This window comes from Suricata suricatta, chromosome 4 (genome assembly GCF_006229205.1).
Source record: "Suricata suricatta isolate VVHF042 chromosome 4, meerkat_22Aug2017_6uvM2_HiC, whole genome shotgun sequence".
NCBI classification, from domain to species: domain Eukaryota; kingdom Metazoa; phylum Chordata; class Mammalia; order Carnivora; family Herpestidae; genus Suricata; species Suricata suricatta.
The window spans coordinates 66,663,999-66,689,972 of NC_043703.1; the positions used below are offsets into that span (position 1 = coordinate 66,663,999).

Consider the following 25,974-nt stretch of genomic DNA (forward strand, 5'->3'; position numbering starts at 1 on the left):
GTGCTGTAAAGCAAACGATAGCACTCACGGATGCCATCAGAGGAAGTAATGCAGTTATTTAGATTGAGTGTCAAGAAAGGCCCCTTGAAGAGGCTCAGGAAAGATTTGGGATAGGACAGCAATATGATAATGATAATGATAGGGCAGCAGTGTGGTAGCATTTGCTGATGGAATCCTTTCTTTGTGCCCAGTGGATTATTTCATTTAATCCACAATACAATCTTATAGGTAGGTGGTGCTGAGGGGCAGAAACTTTCCAGAGTCAAACACGACTCTGCCTGCAGCCTCACCCTTAAACACAAGTACTTTTGTCCGTTCCACATTGGACCTTGAGAGGCGAGGGATGGAACTATGGGAAGGAACACAATCACCCAGGAACACCAAAGGAGGAGGATAAGGGACTGAAAACTGAAACCTAGGGAATGCCAGCACTGAGCAGGTAGATAAGGTGCTCTGAAGACAAACACCTCAGCCACGTGGCCTGACAGCCACGAGTCAAGCCAGCGTCACGAGGAAGGGAATGGATGGTCAGCGTGTCCCCGTGTCCACATGACCTATACTGGATGACAACCACCCAAATTGTTCATTGGGTTTAGCAGCCAATTATTGGTGACCTTGGCCTGACAGGTTTCAGTGAAGTAGTGAGGGAGGGCCAGACTGCCGGGTTGATAAGGGAAGATTTCTTTTCCAAAAGATACAGGGTAGAGGCCGCACAACCTGCTATGGTGGTTGTGGTTTTGGTTTGGTTTAAAGAAGGGTTGAACCTTTACAGAGGAAGGTTGAAAGTAAAGGAGACAGAGGAAAGAACTGCTATAGCAAAGTCCTCGTAGGGACAAGGATAGCACACAGAGCACAGATGAATGACCAGGTCTTAGTAGGAAGAGAGGCACCTCTCCTGAAGGTAGCAGACGTGAGAATTTCTTTTCTCTGAAGTACACCTTGTCCTCTGCTCAAGGTGAAGACCATAGTGGGGAAGGTAGTCCTTCTGGAGTCCTACTTAAGGTCCAGCTTCAAAATAAGGCTTGTGGTGGCTATGGACCTGTGTAAGAGACTACAAGTGGCCCTGAGGCTCCTGTTGAGTCTGGAGCCCTGCATCTGTGCCAGCAGCAATGTGCACAGCTGCGAGGTGTCCTGCTGCAAGCCAGGGAGCTGGGCTGAGCTGTGTGGGACAAGCCACTTGCGCGGCACCTGTTCCGGGACGATCACTTTAGTCTTTCATCTGGCTTCTCTGGGACAGTGCTGAATCCATGGGCTCTCCTACAGCCAGAACTAAACAAATGTACAATGCAAAAGTTCACCTTCAAATCAGTCCTTTAAAGAAAACCCCTAATCCGTGCCATCTGAATATAAAATACATATCAAAAAAGGAAGTAGTAGGGGTCCAGGATCTTTGGAGCTAAAATGATCAGTGAAATAGCTGGAATATTCTTGGAGTGTCCTATTCCTATGCATATAATGTTACAGCTACTGCCTATGTCTGATTCAGTTTGATACTTTTTTCAAACTTAAATACACAGCTTCCCTGGGCATGTCATTGTGAAACATTTTGTTATACTGTATAGCAGTCACATGAAGATAACACAGTTCTTTCTCCTTGCAGAGAATTTTGTTACCACTACATGCATACAAAACAAAGGATGTAATCAAAGGGGTATTTGGCATGGGTCCAGAAAGCAATCTGGATTAGTCTATGAATGCCATAGTTTCCGGTCCATCCATGACTTATTGCTTCATAACTGCCAATTTCCAAGGTTTACCAGGATGGCACACAAGAGCTCAATCATTACTTTCTAGCTCATTCTAAAGTGTGTTTTACTAGTGAACACTTTTGATTGTTTTAAATAACAAAATAAGACCATAAGGTTTTTACCATCATTTCTCCCCCCCTATTTTCTACTGATAGTGTAAGCTAGTGCAGGGAGTTTTTACAAAAAGTGTAGAATTGTAGCAGGAATACTTCAGGTAGCTGACAGTTTCCATGCCTTATGCCAGTAGCAATTTGTGTAATAGAGAAAGGATTCAACAATTTAATTTTCAGACTTCACGTGGAGCACCTGAATTAAAAAAAAAAAAAAAAAACAGCTGACAACTACTTCTCTGGCAATCTGTTTCAAAGACATTTACAAAGAAAAAAGAGATTCCAGAAATTTTACTGCTTGAACAATTCAGAAATTTTCTTTTGAAATATTTCAATTCCTCTCACCAAACGTGAGCTGTGTGACATGACCCACGTTGCTGAATTACATAGAATGTTTTCGAAATTACTTTCTCTAAGGTCCTCCTAACACTTTAGAAGCAAAAGATTGAGGATAGCAGGGCATCCGAGGCCTGAACTAGCACTGTGCTCAGCCTGTGTGGGAGGCTTTGAACCTCGCAGAATGACTTGGACACCACTTCTCATGTATTTCTGGAAGAGCTAGTGCTTTTCTTCCTTTTTCTTCCCTGCAGGAGTCAGCTCATTTCTAATTATAAGCCTACTTTATATTATTGACTGAAATACTTTAAAAGTGTTCAATTGTCATATTTCACTTCCTCATAAAACCTACTCTTAAAACTGCATGCAGATTTAAAGGTCAAAGTATGTAAATCTATGTAATGTAGGTTCCTAACGGTTTGACCTTAATATTTACAAGTTGTTTTCCTCCAACGCAATGGCTATAATAGTTTGACTTTTAAAATCATTTAATTTGATTGTTGGTTGCAGCCAGATAATCATTTCATTGATGAAATCAGGAGAGATGAACATAAAGCCCAAGAACACTTGTATCAAACTCCAAAAAGAATGTTAGCCAAACTGAATAGCTGATTTCAAGTGACTTGAGTTCAGGAAAACTATGATGAGTTCTAATGGCACTAGCTGTGGCATGGTTTACATCTTGTGTTATGGTGGTAGTGATGGTGGTGGCTTCTGAAACTGAAAAATGGAAACTACCAAAAAAATAGGAATATGGTACAGCCCCTGATCTCCGAGTGAAACTGAAAAGGGGGTGGGAGCTCGGTGAGTGGGGCCACCGCGCCAGGCTGTCAGATTTAGGCGAGGGAGGCACGGAGAGAGGGGAGGAAGGAGCGGGGCGCTAGACAGTCCCGGAGAGAGGAGGAGGGGGGGACGGGAGGGGAGCGCCGAGCGCCGAGCGGACGGAGAGAGGGAAAGTGGGAAAGGAGTAGAGCAGTTGACGGAGCGCAGAGGTTAGCCTCCTCGGCTCCCGGGCGGGCGGCGCATCCCGGGCCGCGCACGCGGAGGAGCGCCCAGCGCGGGACGGCGTTGGACCCATGTCGCGCCCGTGGCGGGTCCCGGGACCCCAGCGGGAGTCCCGCGCCGGGCGTCTCGGGTCTCCGGGCGTCTGAGTTGCGGGCCACGCGGGGGTGGCGGCGGCGAGCCCGCTGGTCGTTATGAGGACGGATCTAAAATGACCAGCAAGCGGAAACCCTTCCCGACGCAGCTCAGGCGGTCCATCAGCGAGCAGCTGCGGGACTCCACGGCCAGAGCCTGGGATCTGCTGTGGAGGAACGTCCGGGAGAGACGGCTGGCAGGTCGGTGCCCGCGAGACTCCGGCGCCGCGGGGCTCGGGGGGGGTGGGCGGCTCGGCCCCCGCCCGCCTTCTCCTGGGGTTCCCCGGACGGGTCAGAGCCGGCGCCGGGCTTACCTGGCGACTCTGCCGTCCTTCCTTCCGGCGGCCGCCGGGGCCCGGTGGCCCGCGCTCCGCAGCCGTCCACCCGGTGAATGAATGAGTGCCTAGCCCGGGGGCGCTCCCCGAGGGCGCCTCTCTCCCAAGCTCGCCAGTTCCACCCGGGACACCTCCCCTGCGTGTCGGGGGTGCAGGGAGGGGAGACAAAGCAAGGGAGAATTTCCAAAGTTCTGGAAGACCAGACGTTTGGGGGGGGGAGGGGAAGATTTGGGGAAAGACAGGTGGACAGCTGTTGGTGCAAGTGGATCGCCGCCCACAGTCCCTGTCTTGCTGTGAATCGGGCACTCCTCACTTTGGGATTACAAACGAGGGGCCTCCAGTTTGGGTCTTGTTGTCCACGAATCAGAGGAAGAGAAGAGGTGATTATTCTGAGCTAAGGGGTCCTTAAGAATCGTTGCTTAGGTCAGAACGCCAGCCAGCCCCCTCCTTAGCACCTCCCCCAGCCTCCTCTGGCTGTGACCGTACTTCTTGTGCTTGTTCCGTGGAACCGTCTCCTTGTAGGGCCACTGATCAGTGAGTGGTCTGAGCCTTCTCAGAGCCCTCATTCAGAGCTGTAGGTCTGGTTAGTCACCGCATCATACCTGCCCCAATAAGGGAAAGCCGCCCTCCACACAGAGTTACAGAGCAGTGAAGGATTTAGGATCCCTTTTGCCAAGGGCTGGCTGCTTGAAGAGGTTTCAGGGATTGAGAGAAGAGTGGTTGGAAGGTTCCCTGCTGACCACTCATCCATTCTCTGGACCTTGTTGCCTCCTGTCTCTCCAGCAGTATCTCCCGAGTTGGTCAGTGACAAGGATGGAAGAGGGTTCTAGAGAAGAAGATAGAAGTCTGGACAAAGGGTGCCCGGGGTCCATATCTCCTTCGTTGGGGGGTCCTTATCAACCTAACTGGTCAAATTAGAAGTAGGGATCATAGATGATTTCAACACTCAAAGTTGTCAGCATAAAATGTTCATCCCACATATCCTCTCCAACACGGTGGCCGCGTTTAGTGAGCACCCAAGAAATAAACAGACTTTTCCATCTGGACCCAGAAACAAGTTGTGACAACTGGTAGTTTGTTTTTGTTTTGTTTTAAAATTTTTTTAATGATTTTTATTTATTTTTGAGAGACAGAGAGAGACAGTGCAAGCAAGGGAGGGTCAGAGAGAGAGAGGGAGACACAGAATCCGAAGCACCCTCCAGGTTCTGAGCTAGCTGTCAGCACAGAGCCCAACGCGGGGCTCGAACCCACAAATGGTGAGATCATGACCTGAGCGAAGCCGGATGCTTAACCGACTGAGCCACCCAGGCGCCCTAGCAACTGGTAGTTTTGACTGTTGATTTTTAAAGCCTTGTGTGTGCACTGCAGACCTCAATAAATAACAATTAGTAACTTTCCCTGTTACCCTGCTGAATGATACAATCTAGTTGATGGATGGTGTTAGAGAAACTTCTGCGGTCTAGTAAACATTTGTTGGTTCCTGACTTCAGGGTGCTAACTGCAAATGTCTCCTTCGTAGCTTCTGTTATTTAAGTTTGTTAAATTTGTTAAATCAATGGACCTTCAGGAAACAAGAAGTCTTTCCAGGAGGACTGCCAAGGCTGTGCTGGGTTTTTATAGAAGCTGAGGCCAAAGATGACTGCAGGCCTGTCTTTTTCAAAAAGAGATCTGGGAAAGAGGAGAGTGTAATGTAAAGACTTAAAACCATTAAGGTTGTCCAGGAAAGTCATTTATGCACATGAATTTTAGTCTCTGCAGTTTAGGTAAGATGGTGGAGAGAAAAGGTTTTGATTCCATAGAGTTAGATTTTAATACAGGAGCATATAGAAATTAAGGCTAGAAGTGGCTTCAGGATGGTAGGCATAAGAGTTCTCCCAGAGTAGTGCAATTATTTTTATAAAATAGTGGTTGGAGGTTTTAAAATGTTTAATCGGAATATTAATATCTGCTTACCCATAATCTGCTTACCACTCTGCTGACAGCGGATGCCAGCGGCTTATTCAACTAGCACCAAACAATCCTCTGTGAAGCAGACTTCAACTTCTGCTTCTCTAAGCAAGCTGGGATGGTTGCCACAAAACCAAGCCAACTTCATGAAGGAGCTTTTAGATGCAAATTGATTTTCTTGGGTTTTCTTGCTAAGGTAGCTAAAATATGGAACTTTGGCCACGAGACACTGAAATACTTAAGTTATTAATGTTGGCATCAATTCTAGGGCAAAGTGTTCTTCATTTGTAAAAGTGTTCTTTCTATGGTTCTGTTCACAATATCAGAATAACCCGCTGTATGAATGTACCCCCAGAGACTATCCACCCTGCCCAGACATGATACTGACTGGCTTTTTTTCTTAACTTTTTTCCTATCAGATAAAATTTGTGTTCTGGGATTTCTTTAAATTCCCTAAAATTTTCTTCTTATTACCTTCAGTCAACATAACAGTGTTCAGAGTGCTTTATAACAAACTTTTATTTATTGTCTAGAGCAATCCCAAAGATGTTTGATTCTCCCTTTTACTTATTTACACCCAAAGGAAGGAAATCCTTATTCTAACTCACTCCTACCTCTCTTCATGAGAGGCTGTCTTGTCAATGAGGCAGAAAGACAAGAAGTAGAAGTGTTTAATGATACTGAAACCTGTGGGTGTCTGTGCTGTGTGTGAGGCCATATTTAGGAAGGAAAGGATTATACATGATCGAAAAAAGTATTTTTTAACACATACCACAACAATGCAGATAATGAAACCAATGGAAGGACAAGATATGAAGGATGTTCACATATGCTCCTTTATTACAAAATTTAAAAAGGGGTAAGTTATTGTTGAAGAAGGATTGTTACTGGGAGCTCCTCTTGGACCTTCTAAGTCTATAGTAGCTGCCAAATTTTCATCAGATTATGGCATTTTTGCCAGTACATGCTTCTTAATTTCCCAAGACTCTAACTCCCCAAGGGGTCAGCAAGAGTTTGTCTTACTTGTTATCTCAATATTGATTATTTCAATAATGGTGGTAATTGTTATTTATTCCCCAGATGACAAAGTTACTGTTCAAAGCGGTATTCTCATGCATGTTGTCAAAAGTCAAAGGCCACATATGCCCATTTTCCCTTATATCACCCTGCCTCCTCCATAGGCTTTATGGAGACACATGGACCTCACATCCTTACTTAAAAAAAAAAAATAGTAAAATTAACCGGAAAAAAATGCTCTTTTTTACTCCTGGAGAGATGAAGCTAATCCTATACACCTAAAACAGTGTCCCCTCCTCATCCTGTTGGGCTGCTAAGTGTATGGGCCCATAGCAATTTGAAACAAGCAGCCATACCTCTAGCTGATCAGGGGCTCCTATGCGGTGGGCCTTGCCCACTACCATCACTATATGAAGCTAAGGGCTGCAAGAATGAGATGCTGTCATAAAGCCTAAATGTAGGTTTCTTCAAGGTAGGTGAGTGACAGGTTCTTTCGGCTTCCCCAGATCGGCTACCACTGGTGACCATTTTTAACTTCCACAGAATCATTAAATTCTCTAGGCAGCAGCATACCCTTCAGATTTTGGTGTTTGTAAGTAGCTTCCACTTCTTTTCAAATGGTAAGGTCTGAGAAAATCCAAATGAGTTTTCCAAAGCTTTCTGCTCCTTTATTTTAAAACCCCACTCTATTTTAATGGAAATGTAATCCATATGTTTGATTCCTTTATACTCACATAACAGTGTATAGGTGGCTTGTGAACTAATTGATGTCCAAGTCTTTTGATCTCTTTTATAGTCTCACTTTAAATCATTTCTCTTAGACACAGGAAGTTCTATTGCTGCCAAGAATAAACTAACTTAAGACACTGAAAAGTTTGAGTTTTGATTAGAAACGCTAATTCCACCAAATTTCAGTAGTTCTTGTCATGTTAAAACAGGTTCATTCATTCTCAGAGTCAACAGCAGCATCCTGTGATGTGATATAAACAGGAGATTGGGACTTTAATGCAGCGTGGGATCAAGAATAGAGCATAGGCCATAGGAACGTTCCTTATAAATCTAAACAGGTTCTGTGATATCAAAAAAGCACAGGATGATACTAGTTGATCCTGTTCATGTGTTTTATATCAGAGTTCTTCCTTTTTATTGTCACTTTCCCATAAGGTACAGGCCATCCCACTCTGTCATGTGTGTTTTTTTAAACATCTCTTGATTTATATTAACAATGAGACAAAAAATTGTGTACATAAGTATGCAATTAAAATCAGAGAAGGAAAGCATATCCCTTATATCAGGGTTCTCAGCTGTAGCTACACATAATCATTAGGAATACATTAAAGAAATGATGTAATCACCCATGGTAAAAAAAAAAAAAAATCATTAGGAATAAATCATGAATATCAGTGCTCTGGCTGCCTCTTAGAGATTCTGATTCAGTAGAGGGCCTGGGAATCAGCATTTTTGTCAAGCTCCCCAGATGGTTCCAGTGAGTAGCCTGGCCTAAGAACAACTGACTGATACTAACTACCATTTTATAACTTGCAAAAGTCTATGTTTAGCAAAAGATCATGTTCTAGGCCCCTAAGAAAAGTTTTGTTTAAGTAGGGTTGGAATGAGCTTGTCATTTTACAGGGAAAAAAGGGTTTGGGCCTTTTTGCCAGGGCAAGAAATGTGGATTGGGGTCTACCTGCGGGTAAGAAGCAAAGGATTTTATGTGGAGGAGTGGCGGGGCCTGGTTTAATTGCCACCAGAGTGGTCTAGGTGAGAGATAAACAGTGGCAGGGACTAAGGTAATAGTGATGGAGATGGAGACAAAGGGACAGATTTGGCATGTGTGTTGGAAGGAGAGGCAACAGCACTGAGGTTAGTTGCTGGAGGTGGGGGAGAAGGATGGAGAACTCCTGGGTTCTGGTGCCCTGCCCTGGGCCTACATGGGACAAGTAACAGATACGCATGTTAGAGCTGCAAAAAAAAGTTTTGTTTTTGTTCTTTGGGTTTTTTGTTTTGTTTTTTTGTTTGTGGTTTTTTTTTTTTTTGACATCAGACAGATGAGGACTGAGGAGTTCTCCTTGAGCCAACTTAGACCAAAAATGCCTCTTAGACATCCAAAAGTAAAAGTTAAAAAGTTGGCTGTGCAACTACAAGTTTGGAAGAAAAGTCAAAGCCAGAACTATAGGTCCAGATGTGATTAGCATATAACTTTTACAGAATAAAACCTTCGGATTAGATGAGGTTACATAGGAAAAATATATAAATAAGAGGAGGGGCCAAGGACAGCATCCTAGGGCATCCTTTAGTTAGAGCACACAATTTGGATGCGAATTCCCTTTATACATATGCTAAATTTCTGAGGAATTAGAAAAAGCAACACTGGGGCACCTGGGTGGCTAAGTCGGTTAAGCTTCTGGCTTAGGCTCAGGTCATGATCTCATGGGTTCTGAGGTTCAAGCCCTGCATCGGGCTGTGTGCTGACAGCTAGCTCAGAGTCTGCAGCCTACTTCAGATTCTATATCTCTCTCTATCTCTGACCCTCCCCTGCTAGAGCTGTCTCTCTCTGTCTCTCAAAAAAAAAAAACCATTTAAAAAATTAAAAAAAAAAAAGATAAAGCAACACTGGGGGCACCTGGATGGCTCAGTAGGTTAAGTGGCCAACTTCAGCCAACTTGAGCCCCACGTCAGACTCTGTGCTGACAACTTGGAGCCTGGAGCTGCTTCAGATTCTGTGTCTCCCTCTCTCTGCTCCTCCCCTGCTCATGCTCTGTCTCACTCAAAAATAAACATAAAAAAAAATTTTTTTGTTAAAAAAGAAAAAGCAACATTGTCTATCTGAATTCAGTATTCTTACAGCAGAAGAATAATAGTGCTATATTGAATAATCTTTTGTGACAGATTTATTTTGTCCCAGAACTGTTGATGAATGAAAAATAATCATAAAAATATGTCTCACTAATAAAATATAACTTTTTTAAATTTAGAAATGAGGCCACAAAGTAAAAATTAAAAACTTCAAATAACATTTGAAGGAAAAGACTGCTAAAGTTTGTCCTCATACTTAAAGAAATAAAAATATGGCTAAATAAAAATGATCTCAGCAGGAATACTTCTATAGTTATTATAACCTATTGTCCCCATAAATAATGAAGTAAGACCTTTATATTGGAAAAATGACTTCTTCAATATCATGATATCCGGGCATAGTCTAATCAAGCAAAGCTTAGCTTGTAAGAAAAGTTCTAGATATTGCATGCATTTACTGACATTTATCAGTTATGGTTTGTCCATAATAAAGTTGATTGAAGGGAATTTCTCTGGGAAAAATAATATCTTAAATTTTTGCATATGTAAGAAGAGTAACATAAAGTTGGCCTAACCTGTCTGCAGCATGCTGCTAACCCTGGGAAGTAACACAATTTCCTCCTAGAACTGGAGCAAGGAAATGGTCACAGTCATTAATGCCTGGTAGTTGCTCTGTATTAGAGACACAAGCCCCAATAGTTGGCTAGAATTCCTTGCGAAGACCATTTGGTACAATTTTTGTGACTCAACAACATTAGACGTGGAGCATACGTCTAATGAAAATAGTATATACTCCTTTCATTGTGTTTTTTACATCTGTTCTGCAAAACAATTTATAAAGAAAAATTTGCTGAAAGGCCTTGTAGTTTACTGGGAGTTTATCCAGCAGCATATTTCTAGTCTGCCCTTTTGCAAGTTTAGTGATATTGCAAAATGAAAACAAAAGTGGTTTGAAAAGTGTTACAACATTCCTGGGCTTTTTTCAGAATCCTTGACTGTTTAGTCCTAAAACAGCCGAGTTGAAGGACAAACATTTTTGTCATGTTTGTAGTTAGTCAATAAGTATTTATTGAGCCATGAAATAGCATCCTTGTCAAAGCATGTTGGGACTGTAGTGCAGGATATTAATTTAGTACTGTGGTTTTATCCTGGCAATGCACACGAATTTTATTATGCTGCTCGAATCACTTAACTCATCTATTTAACCAGAAATAGAGCAAGCTTCCAGAAATTGCAAAAGGACGTATAGAATGTGCCATGACTACACAATATTGTATTTGCAAATCTGCTGTGTCAGGCTATTTTATATTCTCAGGCAGACTATTTACTTAGTAACGTTTTTATCCAAAATAAAAATTTCAGAATCTTATGGTTCTGTTATATTGTGTCATGCAGCATATTTTATCTATATTTCAACACGGCATACTGTGTTTGATGAGTACTTTTCCTTCACTTTCCTATATGGGAAATCAAATGAATCAAATGAATACGAGAAGTATTCATGAAACTCCATGAAAATTAATACATTTACTTGCAATGGCATTAGGTTGGAAAGTCTTATCAGATGCTTCTTATTCTCTCTCCATTGGATAAAGTAGGACTATACCCAGGTTCCCTGAAGGGTGTTTGAAAACTTGGGCGGCTCAGTCAGTTAAGCGTCTGACCTCAGTTCAGGTCATGATCTCGCGGTTCCATTGAACTTTAACATTTATTACTAGAATGTAGCCTTAAAAGTACAAATATTTGAATATGTGTAACAGTGTAAGTTCCACTAATGTACGAGTGAACTTATGGATGGTCACAGCGACATCACCAGGAAGTCAAAGTAATGCTTCCTCCTTCGCCTGACAGTGCGTTGCATTCCTGCCAGAGCTCTTCAAAAACAGTGATAGCCTGAACCTGTCCCAGCCATGAGGAGGTGTCCCCCTGAGCTTGGAAATAAATTACATCTTTATTTTCACCCCAAGAAAATACTTTATAAACCATAGACATCAAAGACAAGCAATTGTTAGAATTAAAGTAAGTTTAAAAAGATAGCTTTCATATATTTCAATATAGGCTGTTTTATTCTTTCTGGGAAAAAAGGAAGAGAAGCTTTGTGCTGTATGTTTGATTTTTTGTTCTTAAATCTAAATCAAAGCAATAATGACAAATGAAAAAGAGTACTCTTAACCGTTTAGAGAGGTAGTGGTGGAAAAGGGATTGTAGCTATTTGAGATGTCATATGAATAAAATCACAGCTGTGTAATGGTGATTAACATCTGTGAAATTAGCATCACCTCAGTCATAATGTAGATATACATATTTGCTTCAGTTATAGCTACAGCGCGAGGAGCATAGAGCACCCAATGCTGTAAGCGCGTGTCATTTTACTTTTAGTGTGTAATGTAGTGGAGGGCAGGATTAGAAGTATTTGGGTGTGATGGAAATTACTGACATGGCATCGTGACCTAGTGGTTAAGAGCAGCTACTGGAGCTCAAGACTACATGGGTTTGGATCCTGCCTCCACCGTTTAAAAAAAATTGTTTTAATGTTTTATTTATTTTTGAGACAGAGAGAGACAGAGCATGAGCGGGGGGTGGGGGCAGAGAGAGAGAGGGAGACACAGAATCCGAAGCAGGCTCCAGGCTCAGAGCTGTCAGCACAGAGTCTGATGCGGGGCTCGAAACCACGGATGTGAGATCATGACCTGAGCTGAAGTCAGAGGCTTAACCAACTGAGCCACCCAGGTGCCCCCTGCCTCCACCATTTTCCTTGGGAAAGATAAGTAATCTTAATGTTCTTTAGTGTCCTTATCTTTAAAAAGGAGGATAAGCATAGTACTTACCTCATAGGGTTGTTATGAACATTAAATGAGCTAAATATTTTCAAAGTATTTAGCATAGTGTCTGGCCTCTAATAATATTGTTTGAGAGTTTATATAACTATATACACACAGACACTCCCATTAACCCCTGCACAGTCAAAAATGCAGGTATAACTTTTGACTGCCCCCCCAAACTTACCTACTAATAGCCTACTGCTGACCTGACTAATAATATAAACAGTCAATTAACACATATTTTGTATATTACACACACACACACATTTATATGTATGTAATATACTGTGTTCTTATAAGAAAGCAAGTTAGAGAAAAGAAAATGTTATTCAGAACATCATAAGGATGTCTAGGTGCCTGGGTGACTCAGTCGGTTGAGCATCCGGCTTTGGCTCAGGTCATGATCTCACAGTTCATAGGTTTGGGCTCCACGTCAGGCTCTGTTCAAACAGCTCAGAGCCTGGAGTCTGCTTCAGATTCTGTGTCTCCCTCTCTCTCTCTGCCCCTCTCCCACTCACACTCACTAGTGCGCTTTCTCGCTTGCTCTCTCTCTCTCTCTCAAAAATAAATAAACATTCAAAAGGAGAATATCTAAGGAAGCAGAAATACATCTACAGTACTGAACTGTATTTTTGGTGGGAAAAGCCCACATACAACTGCACCTGCACAGTTCAAACCTGTGTTATTCAAGGATCAACCGTATGTGTACATGCAAGTGGAGACTAGAGCAGCAGAGACATATTTCCTGGTAAAGGACATGCTTTTAGCTCTAGCCTTAAACCACTTACCCCTTCATTCATCATCCATGCCTCTTTTCTCTTAAGTTTATTTATTTATTTTCAGAGAGAGAGAGAGAGAGCGTCAGTACAAGTTGGGGAGGGGCAGAGAGGGAGAGAGAGAATCCCAAACAGGCTCCACACCGTCAGTACAGAGTCCAGCATGGGGCTCGATCCCACGAACTGAGCTGAGCTGAGATCAAAAGTCGGACGGTTAGCTGACTGAACCACCTGGGCGCCCCTCCCCCAATATCTTATGAACCCATTCTAGATCCTATGTTCAGGGAGTTTCAAGAGCTGACAGACATTAGTCTCACTCTCTTTGCACTGACTGAGATTAAAAAAAAATCAAATACTATATGTGTGTTAGCATGGTTGGCAGCATCTTGTGTAAGCCATTAGTGTTCCAGCATAAATCATTCATTATACTAAACTTTGTCTTTCTGAAAGATCATCAACTATGGTTTGTTCATCAAAATCAGCATCAGCTTTAGAGCTATGCAACCATGAATTTATTCGTATGCCCTTGGCCTAAATGGAATTTGATGGAGACCTAATTAAAATGAGAGAAGTTAGACTAGATAATCTCTAAGGACCCATTTAACTTTAAAGATCAATGAGTCTGTAAAACTAGACCATGTGTCTGAAGGAAACTTAATGGCTCAAGTCTTTTAGCTCCCTTTCTGTGTAGATTTCATAGGATGTTCTGAGAAATGAGGGAACAGAAACCCAGAAGCATACCCTCAGATGCTTGTCCATGCCATTCTCCATGCTGATTTGGTTACCCGGCCTCCATCGACGGCAGCAACTTACAATCCGTATTCTCGGTAATCAGAGCTGCCGTTGCCAGAACTGGAGACAGGACAAGCTGGGGGGCAAGTTGGGAGCCCTGAGCCTGTGAACCCCTGTCAACAACCCCTGCACCACACTCACGCACGCTCCCTGCTCAGAAGGGCTCCGTCCTTGGTTTAACGCTCTTCTATTGCAGTTTTGAAATTATTAATAATACTTGAATGGAGGGGCCTCATTTTCCTTTTGTACTGTGCCTGCCTAGTGATATAGCTGGTCCTGCATTCAGAGAAAGCCAGGCTCTTGTAGAATCATGTCTTGATTTGTGAGTTCACCTTCATTGGTTATTTAAGCAAGATAAAAGGGATGCATGAAAACATAGGATATTAGATTTGGAAGGGACCTTGGAAACCTTCCCTTAAGCACCTACAATCTATAATCCACATGCTCTGTGCTTCTTGCTCTTGGGAAAGGCCATCTCCCAAGGGAGAAACCATGTTTGTTTTATTTTATTGTTTATTGATTCTGACAGCATCATTATGAAATAAGGCAATAACATTACCCCTAACATTTACAGAGCTATAGTGATTATATTTTAGCTATTACATATATTAAAGCAAATATTTTCATTAGTTTTTTTAAGGCATTGCAGTGTTTAGGTATAGTTGGAAATTGGGACAAATTATACAACTCTTGGTAGTCTAGATTTTCAGGTCCAAGGCTTGTTTTGAAAACTGCTTAATTAAGCTTTTTCTTAATTAAAAATTTATTTGCAATACCCATAATAGATTAATTCATTAAACCACTGCTATTAAAACCATTAAGGCTATTTCCTGTGCAGGTTCATCCAGGGCTACTTACGCAGAAAAGGAAATTAGGAGAGGTAGTAATAAAGCCTCTCGTTTATCACCAGGGATTTTCAGCCCATATCTGCCAACATGTTGTTTTGTCATTATGTCCATCTGTCCCCGTGAAGAACACTGACTGGAGTCTAGTCTCATAAAAGGTGCACAGGTTAAATCTCTCTTTGCTAACGAAAGCTATACATAGAACTCCTAATTTAAAGATTTTTTTTAAAAAAGCACATTTTCTTTTGTTTGAAATTAAGTTTATTACTTAATGCGAAGTATTTCTGGGCAACTGACTAAAAAAAAGAGTGCATTTTTATTTGCTCTTAAGCTACTTCAAACAAGAATGCTCTTGCGTATTTCCAAGTAGTAAATAAATAGGTCCCTTGTCAGTGGATTTGAGGCCACGTTAGAAGGAAGGAAACCTACCTGACAGCCGGGCCATGGTACTGAGATGGGCCCGGGTGCCATTCCACAAGGAGAATCAGGTGACACGGGCTTGGTTAGCTCTTTCCTGTACGTTCAGCTACATACATATGAGAAGTGTGAGATGTAAAGAGCCCTACCAAGAGCCTGAACAAGTTTGACTTTCTAGATTAAAAAAAAAAATCTATAGGAGTAAGTTAAAACTTAATAGCATAGTTGCCAGAATTCAGAAAATGAAACTATAACTCTCACTCTGGGCAAGAGTCTCCTGAGAGCTCCTCTATCAATACTCAAATACAATAATTTACTCAAATATCTGTATTTGCACCTTAGCCCCAGCCTCCTCCCAGGAAAAGATGTGCCTCCTTCCCTGTGGATAGTCCAGCTGCCCTGGTACAGTAGCTGGGATACAGAACATGTGCAATAAGTGTCTGTTGAGTGAATGAATCAATGGTCATTATAATATTACAGCAAACCTGCATTGGACCCCACAGTATACCAGGTGTTATGCTAAAGACTTCAGCATTTTCTCATTTGATGCCCAGCCTTCAGGGAAGGTACTACTAACGTCACTATTAGCACACACAGAGCTTGCTGTGATTTAGAAAAAGGCTTCTTCTCTGGGCTCATGAATTAGAAAATGGTGCCTCTTCTGAGAAAATGCAGCCCCAAGGGCATACCACTGAGTACCCTGGCCTGAATTCTATCCTGTGTGGCCCCCCTCGGCTGCTTGCTCTGTGTAAGACCTGGCCCACATCGTTGTACACTGTAGCCCTGGGTACTACTATTCTCTCCACCCTATGCCCGAGGACACTAAGACATGGACATGCCTGAGGTTAAGTAACTTGTCCAAGACACATAACTACTACGTGTAGCTATGTAGATATGGGAGACTGGCACAGTTCATGTGACTTGTAAGGTTTGTGAGATCCTGAAGACTCCAGGAGCCACGTCCTTGTCACAGTCCAGCACTTAGGAAGAAGGCGTAATTAATTGTTCATTGCTGTCATAGTGACAATATGGAGCGATTTTCAGAGCCCTGCCCAGTATTGCCTCAAGGTTATCACAGGGGGTATTAGATGGGAGCTGACCATGGCACCCTGGCATCCCAGGGTCCCCATGATAATAAAGATGATGATTAATGATGACCCTGAATATTCATGTAAGACTTACATTTAAGTGTCTTTACATTAAGGTAATATAACAGTGGATTAAAATCAAAAGTCCCTTGAGAAAGGCAGGGCAGGTGCTATACTCTATTATTTAAGAGAGATAAATGAGGATTAGAAAATAATGTGACTACCCACAGTCTCATGACCAGTGAGGGCCAGAGAAGGATTTGGATCCAGGCTCCCACTCCAGAGCTCAGTCTTCTGGTCACTTTCCTGTTGCCCAATGTGTGAGCTCTGCTTTGTAAGATGTCAGTTGCTATTAACTAAAGCCATGGCTCCCAAGCCTGACTGAGCATCAGAACCACTAAAAAAGTTTTTAAAATACAGGCTCCTGGACTCCGCGCCAAATCCATTGAATCAAAATCATCCCTAGGGGAGCAGTATAATGAATATGTTTGTGTGTGTGTGTGGTAGGGGGTAAGGGGAGATGTAGTTACATTTTTAACACTCCTCCTTGGTGATTTTTGTTGTTTGTTCACAGCCTGCCTGGCACTGTCCTCTCACCAGTGACTGGAAATGGCTCTAAACTCACGATTTTTTTTCAGGCTCTATGCCTTGTGCTATTCAGTGTCTTCTAGTCTCATACTTTTCTCTCTCTTCTGCCTGCCTAGATCTTAGCCATTTTCAAGAACTGGCTCAACTCCTTCATGATTTTGTTGCTAGTGCCATTCTGGTTATGCCTGCTCCCACCTCCGGACGAGCTCACCTTTTGTATCGGGGGGCTGGAGCACCATGCATGTCAGGCCCCTAATCCAGTGTTTTCCACGTCACCATGCGAACCATCACAGCAGGAGGCCAAGGTCCCGATTATCATTCCCATATTAAAGAGGAGGTATGTGAGGAAACCTGGCTGAGGCCATTACACCCAGGAGAGGGCATAGTCTCATATGACTTCAAGTTTTTGCCTTTCTGTTCACTCTGCTGAATGTTCCAGTCTTCAGAAACCAGGAAGATTTCTTTTGCACTATAGTTGAGGAACTGTCTTATGTTTTAAAAAAAAATCTTTTATCTCCTACTGCATAACCCACATAGTAAAATACTCTATTTGTTAAAGAAATTAAAAAATGAATGCCTTTTCTCCTTTTGTGAAATCACTTTTTAACAAGCTTCAAAAAGCTAACCTGATATTGATCAAGATATTTATTAATTCAAGCTCTTTAATATCATGAGGAAATAACAGCCAACATTCCATCCTATTTTCTCTCTTTTTTTTTCAAAAAATTTTAATGTTTATTTATTTTGAGAGAGATAGAGACAAAGTGTGAGTCGAGGAGGGACAGTATCCAAAGCAGGCTCCAGGCTCTCTGCTGACAGCTCAGAGCCTGATGTGGGGCTCGAACCCACTAACCATGAGATTGTGACCTGAGCTGAAGTTGGAAACAGAACCTATGGAGACTCCCAGGTGCCTCTCCTATTCTTTATTTCAACTGAAAAACATATGAGATGTTAGAGCCTATGGATGACTTAGAGATTATCTTACCCAGGCTATTCATTTTACAAGGGTTGATTGAACCTCAGAGATATTCAGTAAACCTGTTCAGGTCACATATCTTATTGGTGATAAATCTGAGATTAGAGTCCAGCTCCATCTCATACCACGTGAATTTTGGGGTTACAGGTGAATTCATACTTGGCCATCCATTAGCAAGCAAGATGCCCATTTTTGATATTAGTCTAGAGTACAAACTTCTTGAGGGAAAAATGGTTCCTTCCCTGAAGAGTGAAGCTTTCCCGTAATATATGTTTATAATTGTTTGTTTGGACAGCCTGACTCACTGCCATAATGAAGGAAGGACATTAAAGGAATAATCACTCCCTTCTAAGTGCTCTGGTGGCCCCACACCCTGCAAGATAACCTTGACCTGTCCTCCAGCCTCCTTCCAAGGTGCAGTTGGAAATTTTATAGCTAAAGGAAATGAACACTGCTATCGTCACATATTGGGTGAGGAAAATGGAGAAAGCATAATTGAAATTTAAATAACAATTTTTCATCTATTTAAAGGTGATGTTCCCTTTAGGCCATTTTTTTAAATTATAGAGCTAGAGGGAAAAAATGATTTTTTAACACCCCATATCATATGATTTTTTCCCCACGTGTCTCCAAGTTCTTATTCACTTATTATTCAATAAATATTTATGAATTCCCTACCATGTCAAACCCTGTCCCACCTACTGGGGATTCAATGATGACCAAGAGACAAAATCCACACCCTCACTGAGCTTCCATTTGAGTGGAAGAAGACAGATAGTAATGAACAAATATATAGTATGTGTTGTAAACAACACATTATGAAGAAAAACAAATAATGAGAAAGTTGGAGAATGAAAGGGAGTGCTATTTTGGATATGACAGAGATTTCTTTGGGGATGAGGAAATTGGAGCAGAGGCATTCAAAGATCTGGGCAAAGAGTGTTCCAGGCAGAAGGAATAGGACATGGATCATTCCTGAAGCAGGAATGCACGGATGTGTTTGAAAAAAGGCAAGAATGTCAGTGAGGCTTGGGGTATAGTGATTGAGTGGGAGTGGTAAGAAAAGGGGTTGACAGAGAGCCAGGTCTTCTACAGCTTTATAGCCTGGGAGGGAGTCTCGATATGATCTTGAGTATAATTTGCCATGAACAGTTACCTGGTTTATGATGTAAAAGTTGAAAAGACAAGAAAATAAAGGCCAAGAGTGGAAGCAGAAAGACTTAAAAAAAATTTTTTAATGTTTATTTATTTTTGAGAAAGAGACAGAGTGTGAGTGGGGGGTGGGACAGAGAGAGTGGCACAGAATCGGAGGCAGGCTCCAGACTCTGAGGTGTCAGCACAGAGCCCAATGTGGGGAATAAACCTACAAACTGTGAGATCATGACCTGAGCTAAACCGACTGAGCCACCCAGGCACCCCAAAAAGACTTTCTAGAGGCCTCCCAGAAATATCAAATTTAGTTAATGTCTCAGTTATAAAAAAAAAAAATAATTAGTTTCTAGTCACATAAAGGCCAATGCTTAATTAAAAAAAAGGAGAGAATAACATCTGGCCCTCAATTTTTTGACACAAATGGGAGGAATTCATTAGATCCATTCATTCATTCAGAAACATTTATTTAATCAATATCATATTCCAGATACTCTGCTATGCTATGTCCCAGGCATAAAATGATGAAAAAGACACTAAGTCTTACCCTCAAGAACTTGTGGACAAAAGCAAAGCAGCAGCAGCATATACAAGCTGTAGAGATAGATCAGAGGATGGAGTGATGAACTTGGTCTGGCTCTGCAGAGCAGATGACCCTTGAGTTGGGCCTTAAAAGAGAGAGATTACACTTTAAGGAAGGGAAAAGGCAAGCACATGCAAAGAAACAGAGAGGCGTGAAGTTGCATGAGTAATTTTTAGATACTGATTGATAGGACTTGGGGTCAAGAAGGGGAAAAGATGAAGAAAACTGAAGAGGTGTGTAGAGGCCAGATTATGAGTCTGTGGATTTTATCTGTGACTTTCAGGGCTATATCAGATAGTCTGTCATTTCTTTTCTAGCTCTAGGACTTTATGTCATATGAATCCGTTTTCCTTTCTCCATCAGTGTTCGAGGTAAGCATCAACAGCCCCTGTTTATTTTTGTATTTATCTTTTTAAAGTTACCTTGCTCTACAACTTTAAAGAATAACCGTATGAGCCTCTTGCATGAATGTTGCAAAGAACTTGAGATCTTCTGTGGCTTTTGAACAATGACTTTAATTAAATCAGCAGAAACTATAGAAACTCCTATAAATTCCCACTTTTTTGTCTTGCTCCTTGGGGCTTTGTCACTCCTCATCTTGGTGCAGTTGCTTGGCTTTGCAAGTTTAAAGTTATGGTGAGTGTCTGCTATACATCTGGTATATTACAGAGTCGGTAATTTTCACAGGAAAACTAAGCTGACTTTTTGGATCAATTTTTCAGAGAGCTTTTGGGTAATAGTTACTTTAAAAAGAGCCCTCTTGGGGTGCCTGGGTGGCTCAGTCAGTTGAGCGTCCAGCTTCGGCTCAGGTCATGATTATCTTGCGGTTCTTGGGTTTGAGCCCTGTTTTGGGTTCTTGGGTTTGAGCCCTGTTTTGGGTTCTGTGCTGACAGCTAGCTCAGAGCCTGGAGCCTGTCTTCAGATTCTGTGTCTCCCTCTCTCTCTGACCATCCCCTGCTCACACTGTCTCTCTCTCTCTCTCTCTCAAAAAAAAAATAAATAAATAAAATGTTAAAATAAAAGTGGCCTCTTGAAAACGAACTCTGAAGTGGAAGTCACAGGCAGCATTTGCTCATTCATAGGCATTTATGGATGACCTGCTTCAGGCAAGGTCCCATCCCAGGTAGTGGGGACACAAAAATGAATAAGATAAAATTCTTTCATTCAAGAAACTTACAAGTGTGGATGACTTCTTATAGTTCTTATAAGAAATCTTATAAGTCTCTGACTGTAGTATATACACCAAATGGTTTTAGGTTCACGATTAAAAAGGTTTTTACAAAAGTCCATTAAAAAAAGTTCTTTGATGATGCAGAAGTTTAGCCTCTCCTGGAAAGCTGGATTTATTTATACAACACACTGACTAGAGGCAAGGAGGAAAAAAAAAAAGACCAGAAGAAAAGTCCTAATTTATGATACATAACTTGAGAATCTCCATTGAACAGCTGCATTGTAACACTCACCCTTTTTGTTCACATGGAGCCACTCTGTGGAATCCTCGGATATCCATGCTTGCCCGAGGGCTCTTCAAATGTCACCAGGGCAACACCAAAGTAACACACATGAAGAAGCCCTTCTGTGGCATTCTTTATGAAAAGCATTGAATTAAATTATTGCATAACAAATCATCTGCATATGAAAGGCAGTGAACTGCTGGAGAACCCAACTGGAAACAATGCTGAATTTGATTCCTACTTCCACCGATAACTTCCTGGCACCCTTAGCAATCTTGTTGTGACCAGAGTCCTCCTTTTGGAATGTGGGAAATATTAACACTGTACTTAGGACCTCTGGGGATTGTGAGCTAAATTAGGGAGGTTGTTGAGATGGTCATAGAAAAAACTCCCTTAACCCCCTTCCTCTCAGCCTTTCTCCATCAACCTTTCAAAAAGATGAAGGAATTTCCCACTCTGGATGAAACCATTGCTTTCCCCAAGGAGATCCTAGCAAAACAGATTGCAGCTGCTTTGAAGGAGTCTTACCATGTGCCAAAGACCGTGCTAAACACTTCACATGCATACTTTTTATGTCACCCTAATGACCTGTATTGTAGGGTCAGTATTATCGATGTCTTCATTTTATAATGGAGACATTTAGACTTTAAAACGTATGTGATTCTTGGCTCAGTTTCCCAAAGCTAAGGAGTATTCTGAAGCAAAGAATTAGAGCCAGGTGATCTGTCTCAGGAGCCCTCAAACCTCCGTACATGTTAGTTTAGAGGGAACTGTAGATCACAGCACATCCTCTATCACTATTATACCTGGCTACTGCTTATTCTGGATAGAAATCTTTGTAGTAGGAAAAGTAATTTCTACAGACTAAGTTTATTAATTCAAGAAAGCTGGTGGAGAGACAGTGTATTTAAAATAGATGTGATCTTTTAGGCTTGATTAAACCAAATAAGACAGATTATGGAAAATATACTGAAATATTTATATCCAAATGGTACCACCGCTGGCAGCCTAGCCCCCCTAGACCCATAACGCTAGATGCTCTTGTTGGGGGATTGCCCCCTTCTGAATCACACAGAAGAAATGTGTGTCACTTCCATTTGACTAGATTTCAATGTTGGGTCTCCAGAGAAAATGAAATCACCTTTTCACTAGCATTGTTTGTGAAAGACCTAACTATTTTAAAGATCAAGTCCCTTCTCACAGTACAAGAAATTGGCACCACTAACAAACATTTGAAAAGACAGATTCCCCCCCTTTCATATTATATTTATTTATTTACAGTTATTAAAATAGCATGCTGATTATAAAACATGTTGATTATAAAACTAACACTATGATTATAAAAAGCACCCCAAAATAATCACTACATACTTCTAACATGTACTCAAAAGACCATTTTGAAATATTTCAGGCGAACCAACCAGCATTTTAAAAAGTAAATGTGGTCTCCCAAGAGAATTCCTTCAATGGAGATAGCAGATACATGGCTCTTACAGGTATTTTTTTAAATGGTAACGTTGCTTTATAATCATATATCTAATGTCCTACTCTAAGACTGCAGTCTTGTGCTGGAGATTTTTGGATACATATACAATTATTTATTGGGTGTACCTTTTTTTTTCAAGAAAAATTATAATACCTACAACATTTTGGATGCTAAGCATGTTCCAAGTACACAAGCTACTGTATCTACTACTTAAAACAGGCCCAAAAAGTCAGTATTACACTCACTGTTCTTTTTTTTTAAGTTTATTTATTTTGAGAGAGAGAGACTGCATACATGAGTGGGGGAGGTGCAGAGAGAGAGGAAGGGGAGAGAGAGAATCCCAAGCAGGCTCTGCACTGGCAGCACAGAGCCTGATGCCAGGCTCGAGCCCACAAACCGTGAGATCATGCCCTGAGCCTAAATCAAGAGTTGGACACTTAATCCTCTGAGCCACCCAGGCTCCCTTACACTCGTTTCTCATGTGACACAAGTAAAGCTTATGGGGGCTTAGGAATTAAGCGGAGTCTCATGGTTAGGGCTGTCTTCCTTGGAGGCTCACATGCTCACCCGTGACACATCCATGACAGAAGAGAAGCACAGTTATTTCTGCTTAAAAGGAGAATAAACATACAAATTAAATTATTAACATCACCACTTGGTTGTTAATGGGCTCCTAGGACTGACGTAAGATGTATTCTTCAATGACAGATGGGGGGTCCATGAGCCTGCATTTTTAAGATGTTTTCCAGAGAATTGTGAGGCTGTAGATCTGATTATATTTTTAATATAATTTATTATCAAATTGGTTTCCATACAACATCCAGTGCTCATCCCACAAGTGTCCTCCTCAATGCCCATCACCCCCTTTTCTGGGATCCTCTTTAAAAAACACCAGTTTATCACACAGCAGATGCTCCCAATGTGGTTTCCTTTCCTTTCCCTAAATGTCTGAGTACAGGAAGAAAACCAAAGACAATAGTTGAAAACAAGAACTCCGTTCATAGGGCAATGTGTCTGGTTTACATTACTTTATTGAAATACGCCAAAGTGAAATTTCATTTAGCCTCTTACCTTAATGGCCTCCGGTAAAACTTCAATGTTCAAAAGCGGTGTAAAGAAAGCTCTCACAGAAACTCTGGTTTGATCGGTCTCAGGATTCTCGCAGCAGGTAAGGCACAGCTGAAGTAAGGCCAGGTGGGATGAGGGGGATTTCCTGTTTATTTGTTTTACCTATTTAAGATGATTTTATACATCCTGTGATTTTTACAGTTGTTGTGAAAGGAAGCTCTTATATTTAACTCTATTGAAATGTAGCACTTGTGTTTTTAGAGGAGGGGAAGATGGGGATAAATCTCCTTGGTGCTTTTCCTAAGTAAATGAATTATGTTCTTGCAGCTTCACTTTTCCACTGTCTGTAACAAAGACAATGTTAGGCTTCAGAGGACGGGTGATGAATTTCTAAGGTTCATAAATTATGTGTCAGACAGTTCAGGAGACAGGGTATGCGGGTTTCCAAACCCTTCCCTCCTTCTTTTCTTGTCCTTTGGCCGTGCAACTTTGGATAGTTTAATGGAGCCCATGGTGGGATGGGCAAGAGAAGGGGATTAAAATTAAAATTCTCTAAAGTACTTCACATAAAAAAGTTTTGTGAAGAAAAAGGATTCAAAAATCCTAGGTTATATCAAGACTTCATATTACTTCATTTTCTATGTTCATTTTCTTTCCTCTTTATAGGAATAATCAGGAGGTTGCTATGGCAGAGCTGTCGGTTTATGACAGCAAGTGGAGTGGGTGTCTGGGAAAGGAGCTCATCCTATTTTCTTCTGCAGGCCCTGAAATCTGGCCTGTCAGCCCTATTAGGATTGGATGAAGGTTAGAGATAAAAGTTAAGTTCTGCCTCCACTACTCAGCCTCAGCAGGAAGTAGTGCTGGCTGTGCTAAAAGCACAGTTGTGCTCCTGGTGTTTTCAGAAAGGATGGTGATACTCAAGCAGCCTGATGAGAAGCTTTCCTAACATGTAGGTTCAGAATCCCTTCAGTTTACTTTTTAAAAAGAGAGAGAGAAATATATAGATGGTATATCATATATACTTTAGATCTACAAGGAAGAAAAACTTACTGGCAGGAAAACAGACCCAGGGCCATGAGGAATGAATTTTGTTGCATAGACTGGAGAAGCAGCATCCACTTTCAGAAGGGACGGTTTTAGGGATAGACTCATTATGGATATAGATCAGTTTGTAATGATCAATCTGCACATAGTCATTACTATCTTCAATATACTCAAAAGACAACATTTTTTGTAAAGATTTTTTAAGTTTATTTATTTTTTAGAGAGAGAGAGGGTACAAGCAGGGGAGGGGGGACAGAGAGAGAGAGAAAAAATCCAAAACAGGCTCCAGGCTCTGAGCCATCAGTACAGAGCCCAGCGTGGGGCTCAAAGTCACAAACCACACGATCATGACCTGAACCGAAGTCGGACGCTCAACCAACTGAACCACCCAGGCACCCCACATACAACCTTTTTAAATGATAAAAGTAGAGGGTTTTTTTTCCAAAAAATTAGGTAATCCAAATATCTCAATCTGTCAAAAACATACAAATTACAAAATCACATGTAATATATCTCTTCACTAACATTGAGTAAAAAATGGAAAGCCATGAGGTTAGTGGGGGGATAAGAAGGTGATGAAACACTAAATACCCCTTTCCCTGAATAATTTTCATGAGTATTTTCAAGCTGTTTTTGTGGACAAGCTCTGGAGGATTCTTTTTAAAAAGTGGAAGACAATTTTGAAGACTAGCTTGATTTTGGAGCTTCTGACTTTAATTCTTTATTCAACATCAACCGTTGGTTCTGTGTTTGATATGCCAGGCTCATAAAGATACGCATTTTCCAAGTCCATGTAGAATTTTTAATTCTTGATGAAATAAACCCAGTTTCTAAGTTAGGTACCAGTCCTCACCCTTGGCATAAGGAGCTTCTGTTAGGCAGGACTTGTGGAATGCCCCAGCTGGGGAAATGCCAGTTAATAGATTTAGACAGATGGATTTTGATGAGAGCGTGCACTGTTCACACCCTTTTAGCAAATGTTTTCAAATATTCTCAAGTAACACACTTCACTTGAAAACAAATATGGATTTGCTTACTTCAGAGTCAATAGTAACTATTATCATTAGTAGTATATAAAAATATCTGTTCTGTTTGTGCATATGAGAGTGCTAAATTCATGTGTCACATTATATCTCTAGACCTGTAGCTGCCTTGTACATACAGAGAAAACATACTTTGAATTTAAAACAGGTTTTGGCAGAAAATTATTTCAGCTGTTGTGAAATATAGCACTTTTTTTTTTAACTTCCCTCCCCCATAAAGTCAGAGTGATCGTCAGCTGTGGAAATAGCCTTACGAAATTCCCGAGAGGAATGCAATTTTTTTCTCAGCGGAGACTGTGAAACCAGACCAGAAAGGAATGACATTATAATAGAAATCAGACTGGTTTAAGGAGCAGGGGAGCATTTATCAGAGTCATTTTCTGGAGTCCAGTGCTCTCTTCTTGAGCGTGAGGCACAA

General features: G+C 41.4%; 1 protein-coding gene across 1 annotated transcript in view; it reads left to right on the forward strand.

The window, feature by feature from the left end:
- Window positions 1–3,106: 3,106 nt before the first annotated feature.
- STARD13 (StAR related lipid transfer domain containing 13) overlaps window positions 3,107–25,974 on the forward strand; it is a 239,471-nt gene continuing 216,603 nt past the window's right edge. The window contains exon 1 of the mRNA XM_029936862.1: window positions 3,107–3,531. Coding sequence (XP_029792722.1) covers window positions 3,408–3,531 — 124 coding nt within the window. The 5' untranslated portion in view covers window positions 3,107–3,407. The remainder of the gene's footprint in view (window positions 3,532–25,974) is intronic.